This window comes from Mandrillus leucophaeus, unplaced genomic scaffold (genome assembly GCF_000951045.1).
Source record: "Mandrillus leucophaeus isolate KB7577 unplaced genomic scaffold, Mleu.le_1.0 Scaffold14, whole genome shotgun sequence".
In the NCBI taxonomy this organism is placed as follows: domain Eukaryota; kingdom Metazoa; phylum Chordata; class Mammalia; order Primates; family Cercopithecidae; genus Mandrillus; species Mandrillus leucophaeus.
Window position 1 is genome coordinate 4,713,161 of NW_012101365.1, and position 10,016 is coordinate 4,723,176.

Consider the following 10,016-nt stretch of genomic DNA (forward strand, 5'->3'; position numbering starts at 1 on the left):
CACCAAAATGGGGGATGTAGTGCCACTGAGGCCAGAGGGAACCACACCCTCAAGGGTGGGGAGTTATGGTATGGGGGGTCCTGGGCGTGGAGTCTTTTAATTCTTCAGACAATCCTGGGAGCAGCTGTCCCTGTTTCATAGAGAGTGGGGTCACACAGCTGGTGAGTGGGCAGCCAAGACTCTGTTCAAGTTTGTGTGGGTTCAACACTTGTGGCCACGGTGGAGGGACATCTGAGCCAGGCCTCAGAGAGTGGCAGGGGGAAGTTGGGTGGGGCAGGGCACCCTTCTCATTCCCCTGAGGCTCATCTTCTCGGTGCCTCCGTTTCCTGGAAAGGGATAATAAGATTATTGTGAGGATCCCCTGAGTTCATATATTCAGACGCTTAGAGCCAGGCACACAGAAGGGCCGGGGTTGGCTAGTTTGATTGCTGAGGTAATTGCTAATATCTTCCAGTTTCTATTGGTCAAGGTTCCGCAGAGAAGCAGAGCCAGTAGGATGTATATATTAAGAGTTTCAAGGAATAGGCTCATGTGACCGTGGGGGCTGGCAAGTCTGAAATCGACAGGGCAGGCCAGGCAATTCCTGCAGAATTTGATGTTGCAGTATTAAGTCCTAAGGCAGCAGGCCTGGAGTAGAATTCCTTCTTCCCTGGGAGGCCTCAGTGTGTTCTCTGCAGGCCTTCAACTGATTAGATGAGGCCCACCCACGTTATGGAGAGTAACCTGCCTTACTCAGTCTCCTGATTTAAATGTTAGTTACATCTAGAAAATATTTTCGCAGCAGCATTTCCACTGGCTTCTGACCAAACATCAGGTCACCAAGTTGATCCCCAAAATTAACCATCACCCTGTGCCTGTAAGGGAGGGGCTGGGAAAGGGGAACAGTTCTCCCCAGGGGGTGACCTAGGTTTGTTCCTCCCAGGCCTGGAGTTTATTCGGAAAAGCCAGCTGGTCCAGCCCGTGGGGCCACTGGTTGTGCTGCTGCCCCTGGCGGGTGGGTACAGCCGGGTCTTCAACGCCGCCTGCCAGCGCCTCGCGAGGGCTGGGGTCGTGCTGGTCACCGCTGCCGGCAACTTCCGGGACGATGCCTGCCTCTACTCCCCAGCCTCGGCTCCCGAGGTAGGTGCTGAGGCTGCTGCCCCAAGACGGGGGGCGAAGGCCAGGCGGGCCCCGGGGGCTTCTTGCAGCACGTTCCTGGAGGCTGAACCCTTCTGGCTTTGGAAGGAGTCGTCAGAGACCCCCGCCATGCAGGAGGCTGGGGAAGAATGGGCTCGAGCCTCCATCATCCCAGAGTCTGAACAGCAGTGACCCCGCCACGCCCCCACGTAGCGGCGCCCACGTAGCCACGCCCCCACACCCCGTCGTGGCCACTCTCCCTCCTGAGGGTCTCCTGGTAGCCGCCCCCTCCCCATCTCCCTCCCCAGGCCCTGCGTCCTCTGCCCAATAGTCTTAGGGCCTCCCCATTATCCAGATCTCTCCGCCGCTGCATGACTGACCACTTGAGCAAGGCTAATGTGAATGGGAACAGTTGAGGGCTCAGACCTCACCCGAGGGACATCCAGAGAGTGCGCCGCAGGGCCGCGCACAGACACGGGGCCTCGGCCCTGAGGAGCTGGGGGGCAGTGACCGTCCCTCTGACCACCGCTCCTCCAGTGTCCGGACACTGCGGGTATCTAGGGGAGAGAATCTTGTTCCACTTCAGGTCTGGAACTTCAAGTCCGTGTGTGTGCGCGCGCGCGTTGTGGGTGGGGATTGTGGAGCAGATGCGTACCTGACAGCGGTAACCTAGATCCTCCCTGGCCTCTGAGGCTTCCCTGGCAGCCGAATTTAAAGGCATCAAGCAAACAAAGCCCAACACGTCTCTGCCTTGCCCTCTCAGTCTCCCCCCGTGGCACTTAGAGACACCTGACACACCGAGTAGTTTCCTATCTCCCTCACTAGAATGTAAACTCCACAGGGGCATTGGGAATGCTGCCTGGCTATGGTAGGGACAGAGGGGAGCACCAGGGCGGGGCAGGGGTGCCAGAGTTCTGCCTGGGGAGTCAGATTTTCCTTAGGAGGGGAGATTTGAATGGGACCCAAACAGGTGTATAGCAGTTGTTCAGCCCAGCTGGCAAGGCCTCAGTTTGCTTCTGCAACCCCTCTCTTGGGCTCCTTTCTCTGCCACCTACCTCCTCACCTTTCCAGGTCATCACAGTTGGGGCCACCAATGCCCAGGACCAGCCGGTGACCCTGGGGACTTTGGGGACCAACTTTGGCCGCTGTGTGGACCTCTTTGCCCCAGGGGAGGACATCATTGGTGCCTCCAGCGACTGCAGCACCTGCTTTGTGTCACGGAGTGGGACATCGCAGGCTGCTGCCCACGTGGCTGGTAAGTCACCACCCCACTGCCTTGGCCACTGTGATGCTAACAGCCCTTTGGCAGTCAGGGTCTGTGCCAGGACCTCCAGTGCCAGGCTCTGTGCAGGGGGACCAGAGATGAGACAGGCCTGATGGTGCCTTCATGGACACTCAGTCTGATGAGGGAGGCGAGTGCACAGTGGGAACACGAGGTTAGGGCTGTATTAGAGGGAGCCCAGAGGAGGCACCTGCCCAGCCCGAGGGTCAGAGAAGGCTTCTTGGACAAGGGACATTTGATCTGGAGCTTGATGGATGAATAGGAGTCCACCTGGCCGATAAGACAGCAACGACCAAGGCTTAGAGGTGTGACGGAAGGCTGTCTTACCTCACTGTGTGAGGGACTGCAGGCGGCTTACCTTCGAGAAGAGAGCTTGGTGTCTCTGTGTGTGCACGTGTTTTTGTGTGTGTGTGTGTGTGCGTGTGTGCACTGGCAGGAGTCCCCTGCTGGGGCAGGAGGGTCAGGCCATCACCATCTTTCCCCATTCACCCCTGTACCAGGCATTGCAGCCATGATGCTGTCTGCCGAGCCGGAGCTCACTCTGGCCGAGTTGAGGCAGAGACTGATCCACTTCTCTGCCAAAGATGTCATCAATGAGGCCTGGTTCCCTGAGGACCAGCGGGTACTGACCCCCAACCTGGTGGCCGCCCTGCCCCCCAGCACCCACAGGGCAGGTAAGCAGGATGGCAGGGTGGGCGAGGCCAGGCTGGGGCTTGGGAGGTCTGTGTGACCTTGACAGTCTCTCCCCTCTCCCTTGTCTGTGTAAGGAGGATGACACCACCTTAAATAGGATTAAATGAGAAGGGGGCTCTGAAAGGGCTTTGCAATATTTTCATAACATGTTTTTATAGAGACAGTTGAGTATGTTCTTTAAGCCCTCCTCTCTCCTACCATGAACTAAAGATTTTTGTGGAGGTCCCCTCACTCCCAGCACCCCCTCCTCATCCCAGGCACTTTTTGCAGGTTGGCAGCTGTTTTGCAGGACTGTGTGGTCAGCACACTCGGGGCCTACACGGATGGCCACAGCCGTAGCCCGCTGCGCCCCAGATGAGGAGCTGCTGAGCTGCTCCAGTTTCTCCAGGAGTGGGAAGCGGCGGGGCGAGCGCATCGAGGTGGCTACCCCTCCTTCGTGTGTGTGTGTGTGTGTGTGTGTGTGTGTGTGTGTGTGTGTGAGTGCTGGGCCCTGAGGGACCCGCAGCAAGCCCCTCCATCCTCGACACTCCAGCTCTTCTGTAAGCTTACAGGGCTGGCCAGAGCAGGAGTGGGGCACTCCTCATCTCACGCTGCTGGGGGCCGCTGGAGAGAGCCACAGTGAGAAGGATTTCCTAGAGGCTGCAGGACAGTGCTGGATAGATTTTCAATGGGTGCTGGATGGGTGTCAGCGTGAGGGTCAGGGATCTGCTACTCTGGACTCAGCCATCTCTAGGCCCTTCTCACTCAGGTGCACCATGGTTCTGGGAGCTGAGAAATCTCAAACCAGCAAAAAAGGGGAATTGATGTTGATGCTACAGGGTAGTGCACAGATGCCATCTGGTCGCAGCATTTTGGTGGAAGGGCAGTGCCCAGTCAGGAGAGTGAGGAGGGGCAGGCATTTCTGGCCTGGGAGATGGTGTCTTAATGCTTGTGTGGGAGGCAGAGTGGGTGGGGTGGAGCCTGCTGGGTCCTTGCTTTGGCCTCTTGGATTTCCCTGTATCTCCATTTTGAAACCACTCTGTGTTTGGAAGAACTTTTGAGTATTCAGAGCTGCCCATTGGCAGAACAGTCTACTTTGGGCAGGAGCGAGCTCCTTGTCCCCAGAAGGCTAGGAGCAGGGTCTGACTGGCCCCTGGTAGGGACACTGACGAGGGTGCTTGAGTTGATCCTGTCTAGTCCCTTTCTCTGTTTTCAAAGCCCATTCTAAAGCAGATTCCCATTTCTGTCTTTGACTCTCAGGCCCAAGGGGGCAAGCGGGTCTGCCGGGCCCACAATGCTTTTGGGGGTGAGGGTGTCTACGCCATTGCCAGGTGCTGCCTGCTACCCCAGGTCAACTGCAGCGTCCACACAGCTCCACCAGCTGGGGCCAGCATGGGGACCCGTGTCCACTGCCATCAGCAGGGCCACGTCCTCACAGGTAGGAGGCTGGGCCTGCCCTGGGGTGAGGAGAGTTCCCTTTCTCCTTATGCACCCACTGCCCGCGAGGCTTGGTCCTCATGAGTGTGATCCATGAGACTGGAACCCGACTTTCCATTCCATACTCTGGTTCTGTCACTTCCATGCCCTTTGACCCTGGGCAGGTGACCTTACTTCTCGTCTCAGCTTCCTCCTCCATAAGAGGGAAAAAGGTATCACCTGCCTCATTGTGTTGCGAGGAGATAGGGCACTGGCCTGGAGCATGGCAGGTGCTTTGCCTAAGGTGGTGCAGTTCAGGAGAGGCAGCTCCAGAGAGAGGACCCCGGCTGGGGCTGAAAGGAGGGGCAGACCTCGGTTTGAATTTCACTCTGCCACTCGATAGCTCTGTGACCTGAGCAAGTTACTTAACGTCTCTGTATGAGGAAATGATGGGTGCTAAGCACTTAGCTTAATGCTTGGACAATATAGATTCTAGCTATCGTTACTATTATTGTCGTCACCTGTTGCTTTAAAATCCAGTCTCTGGTATAGGCAACTATTGATAGGCTACCCTGTGTCGAAAACATGTCCAGGCAGGTAGCAGGAAGTCACAGATGGGGACTCTTGGGGCATCAAGGGATGGCGCCCCAAGGCTGAGCTGTTCTGGTTGGGTGGAGCGTGAGAGGTCTAGGAAGACAGTGGAGCTCCAGCCTGGAATAAGAGGCTCAGAGTTGATTCTCGTCTGAGCATGTCCAGGGGAGCCACTGAGGGTTTGGGAACAGGAAGGTGAGGGTGAGAACCTAACTCTGGGCACAGCAGGCTGGCATGTGGGATGGATGTTCAGGAAAGATGAGCGTAGTCAGGTGGCTGGTGCCCTTGTCCAGGGGAGAGGCTCCATCCGGTCCGGGGATCCTGGCTTGGAGGGAAGTCCGCCATGCTCTAATCACACTCCCCTTTGGAAATGCTCAGCTGATGAACTCACAGGCACATGTCAGTTCGAAGTCATGGAATCTCACTCTATGAGGCACACCTCAAAGAGCCCCATTTTGTAGCTAAGGGAACTGCAGGCTGGACATGCTGAGTGACTGCCCTGAGCCCTTGCATCTAGGACATAGAGAATGTTAGTAACCACAACCCTACCATGTTCAGAGCACATGCCAGGCTCCATGCTGGGGCTTCACACGTGTCATCTTCACAGTGTCCCTGTGAGTAGGTGCAGTTTCTCTTTCCATCTTACAAATGAGTAAACAGAGCCTCAGTGTAGCTGAGTAATAACTATTTTCGGTTTCTTAGCCAATGCGTGTGTCTGACTTCTAAGCCCATGGAGGGCATCCCCAGGTGGTCCAGACAGACCCCAGCTTACCGTTGAACTTCTGCCTGCTGGCTGCATGGGGAGTTTGGGGGAAGTTTGAGCATCTCAGGCCATAGAGCGCCTGCTTCACTGTCTCCATCTCTGGGTGGAGAGGTGATGTTTTCCCTGAGAAACTAAGGCTCAGGTTGAATGGCTCTCCCATGGTCACACAGCTGGTCAGGAGTGGAGTTGAGAACACAGGAGTCCTGATGCTCAGGCCAGCATCTCTTATCTTCTTTGAGTTGTTTCTGGGTTTCCTAGCTCCTGCCTCACACTTTAAAGAGAGAAGGTCTGATGGGGATGGGCACTGGAGACAGAGCATTCCAGCATTTCACTATCTGAGCTGGCCTTCCTCTGACCCAGGCTGCAGCTCCCACTGGGAGGTGGAGGACCTTGGCACCCACAAGCCGCCTGTGCTGAGGCCACGAGGTCAGCCCAACCAGTGTGTGGGCCACAGGGAGGCCAGCATCCACGCCTCCTGCTGCCATGCCCCAGGTCTGGAATGCAAAGTCAAGGAGCATGGAATCCCGGCCCCTCAGGAGCAGGTGAGGAGGCCTGTGAGGACGGGTGGGTGGGGTGCCGTGGGGTGGCGTGAGTCTCTCCTGTGCAGCTTTTGTGGGTCAGTTTGTGCCACCACCATACTGCCATGCATCAGGGTGGCGGTTTGCCGGGTAGATGCTGTGGGCAGCTTCCGCCATTGTGTGGACAGTGTGTGTATGTATCTGTGTGTGGCTAGGTCTGTTTTTGCTTTTGTCCAGATCAGTAAGGTTTGTTGCCTGAGTACCCCAATCCACTTGGTGTAGAATGTGCATAAATTTGCCATAAAGAAATACAATATGCATGCATTTATTGATTGATCTATTTTTTTCTAAGATGGGGTCTTGCTATGTTGTCCAGGCTGGTCTCAAATTCCTGGGCTCAAGCGATCCTCTGGCCTCAGCCTCCCCAAATGTTGGGATTACAGGCATGAGCCACTGCACCTGGCCTCTCTGATCTATTTAACAAACCTGCTGGGACGTTCTCAGGGTCAGGAGCAGCACTGGGCTGTGAGGACACAGAGCTCACTCAGCCATGACCCAGAGGGGGTGCCTGAGCTGCATGCCGAAGGTTGTTAGCATGACCAGCAAGGCAAGAAAAGGCCCTGCCGAGATTAGCGAGGCACGTGCCAAGCCCTGGAATGTGAGAGCCAGGCCTTCTAGAAACCTGGGTGTGGACATGACCAACAGTTGCTCTGGAACTCTCCTTTTTAAAAGCCAGTGGGAGCTTCTTAAAAGGCAGCCCTAAGGAGTCCACTCTTAAATGAACTCAGACTCGGTTTTAAAATGCAAGTCTGTGTTGATTCTGGTCTGGATGGTGCATTCCTCCATAGCAAAAGACAGTGTTGTTCTTGGATCCACTTTCCCTGGGTGCACTGAGGGCTGCGAGGTTCCAGGTGCTCTTCCTGGCACTGGGGAGGGATACAGCCTGGACAGACATGTTCTCCCTCCTGGAGCATCTATTTTAGTGGGGGAGGACAGAAAACAAACCAGTAAATTACAGAGTACTGAAAAGATGCGATGGAGAAAACTATAGCAAGGAAGGGAATGGGGTGGGGGAGAAGTCAGGAGAGGTCTTGCTGAGAAGGTGAAGGAAATGGGCCATCAGGCAGGGAATGTGTTCCAGGCAGAGCAAAGGCCCCGGGGTGGGGATGCGCCCGGGAGTACCAGGAAACCAGAGGTGGGAGTAGTTACGAGGTGGGGGATGCCTCAGAGGGGACAGGGCCAAGTCAGGTGAGACCCGAGGGCCACAGTCAGGAGTCAGCTGGGGCCACACAGAGGTCCAGCCTAGGGGGAGTGTGATCTGGCCTGGATCTGAACCTCTCACTGTGGCCTAGCTGCTGAGCTGAGAAGAGATGACAAGGGCCTTGGGCAGAAGCAGGGAGACTGGAGGGAGGCAGTGGAGGGTCCAGGCGTTGGGGCGGGGCTCAGGCTGGAGTCTGAAGGGAGCCTGCAGGCCTGGTGGGTGGACATGGGTGGGAGAAGGGGAGGACGGCACCAAGGCTTGGGACCCTGGACAGATGGAGTTGCCATTAAGTGGGATGGGGCAGGCTGTGGGGCCGTCAGTTTCAGAAGGAAGATGAGTTTGGCATTGGCATGGTAGGCATCTGTCTGTCCCCGTGCCCCTCAAACCAGGCATGAAGCAGGAGCTCACGTGTTTGGTCAGCGATGGTGCAGAACCGCCGGGGCGGGAGGTGCGGGGTGGGAGATATGTGTTTGTGTCTCAAATGGGCTCTGAGCCAGGGAGGGCTATCTGCCCCTTGGCCTCACAGCGGGATGTTGGAGGGAGAAATGAAGTGTAGGTGGGGGTCCCGGGCCATGCTGGACTGTGCTTTCTTCTCCTCGGCTCTGGCAGGTGATCGTGGCCTGTGAGGACGGCTGGACCCTGACCGGCTGCAGTGCCCTCCCTGGGACCTCCCATGTCCTGGGGGCCTACGCCGTAGACAACACGTGTGTGGTCAGGAGCCGGGACGTCAGCACCACAGGCAGCACCAGCGAAGAAGCCGTGGCAGCCGTTGCCATCTGCTGCCGGAGCCGGCACCTGGTGCAGGCCTCCCAGGAGCTCCAGTGACAGCCCCATCCCAGGATGGTGCCTGGGTAGGGTCAGGGGCCGGGGCTGAGCTTTAAAATGGTTCCAACTTGTCCCTCCCTCAGCCCTCCATGGCCTAGCCCGAGGGGACGGGGATGCTTCCACCTTCCTGGAGCTGCTGGCCTGGCCCTTGAGTGGGGCAGGCTCCTTGCCCAGAACTCACTCACTCTGGATGCCCCCTCCCCTGGTGGAGGTGCCAGGAAGCTCCCTCCCTCACTGTGGGGCATTTCACCATTGAAACAGGTTGAGCTGTGCTTGGTGCTGCCAGCTGCTCCCAACATGCCAACATCTGTGGGCAGAACGGCTTTTATTGAGCTCTTGTTCGGTGCCAGGCATTCAGTCCTCACGTCTCCACCAAGGAGGCAGGATTCTTCCCATGGGTAGGGGAGGAGGTGGTAGGGGCGGCAGGGACAAGCATCATCAGGGGGCGAGTGTGAAAGATGCTGATGGCCCTCATCTCCAGCTCACTGTGGGGAAGCCCCTTGGGGCTCCCTTGATTAGTGGAGGCTCAGCTTTCTGGATGGCATCTAGCCAGAGGCTGGTGATCAACGCGTCCCTGGTGGTCATGGGCTGTGCCTTGGTTTCCTGAGCGACCTTTACTCTGCTCTATGCCAGGTTGTGCTAACAACACCCAAGGGTGGCCTGCAGGGAGCCGTCACCTAGGACTGACTCTGCAGTGTGCAATGGTGCACGCACCGTCTCAGCCAACCTGCTGCACTACCCAGCAGACTACACATTTGCATCCCTGCTTTACAGGGGAAGCAACCTGGAACCAGAGGAGGCATGCCTGCCAAGCTCACACAGCAGGAACTGAGCCAGAAACCCAGATTGGGCTGCCTCTGAAGCCAAGCCTCTTCTTACTTTACCCCGCAGGTAACAGTGAGGCTGGGAAGGGGAACACAGACCAGGAAGCTCAGTGAGTGATGGTGGAACGATGCCTGCAGGCACGGAACTTTTCCCGTATCATCTAGGCCTGATTCACTGTGGCCTGATGGAGATGCTTCTGAGGGATGGTGGGAGGAGAGGGACAACTGTCCCTCCTTGAGCACCAGCCCCACCCAAGCAAGCAGACATTTATCTTTTGGGTCTGTCCTCTCTGTTGCCTTTTTACAGCCAGCTTTTCTAGACCTGTTTTGCTTTTGTAACTTGAAGATATTTATTCTGGGTTTTGTAGCATTTTTATTAATATAGTGACTTTTTAAAATAAAAACAAACTTTGTCCTGACTTTTGCATAGACTTGACTGCCTCGGGTGATGCCTTGTTTATACTAGGAACTGGGTAAGTTTGTTGAGTAAGCCAGGTACTTGTATCTTGAGTACAAGTATTGGGTAAGTACTGGTGATGTGAACTTATTCCCTGTGCCTGTCCTAGGAATGAAATGAATGTCTTCCTGCAGCTCCCCGGACGACCCTGGCAGTCAAAGTGCCTCCTCCTTGGTGACGGATGCCCTACATCCTAGATGCTCTGTTGTCCTAACCTCCCAATGCCCTTTTCATTCTTTTCTCCCCAGTTCCTGGCACAGGGCCTGGCCCAGAGTATTTATGGAATAAGTT

General features: G+C 56.2%; 1 protein-coding gene across 1 annotated transcript in view; it reads left to right on the forward strand.

The window, feature by feature from the left end:
* PCSK9 (proprotein convertase subtilisin/kexin type 9) overlaps positions 1–9,688 on the forward strand; it is a 34,868-nt gene extending 25,180 nt beyond the window's left edge. Inside the window, exons 6-12 of the mRNA XM_011973839.1 lie at positions 923–1,119; positions 2,188–2,371; positions 2,899–3,072; positions 3,362–3,510; positions 4,331–4,508; positions 6,201–6,382; positions 8,229–9,688. Of these exons, the coding sequence (XP_011829229.1) occupies positions 923–1,119; positions 2,188–2,371; positions 2,899–3,072; positions 3,362–3,510; positions 4,331–4,508; positions 6,201–6,382; positions 8,229–8,444 (1,280 nt within the window). The 3' untranslated portion in view covers positions 8,445–9,688. The remainder of the gene's footprint in view (positions 1–922; positions 1,120–2,187; positions 2,372–2,898; positions 3,073–3,361; positions 3,511–4,330; positions 4,509–6,200; positions 6,383–8,228) is intronic.
* Positions 9,689–10,016: the final 328 nt, after the last annotated feature.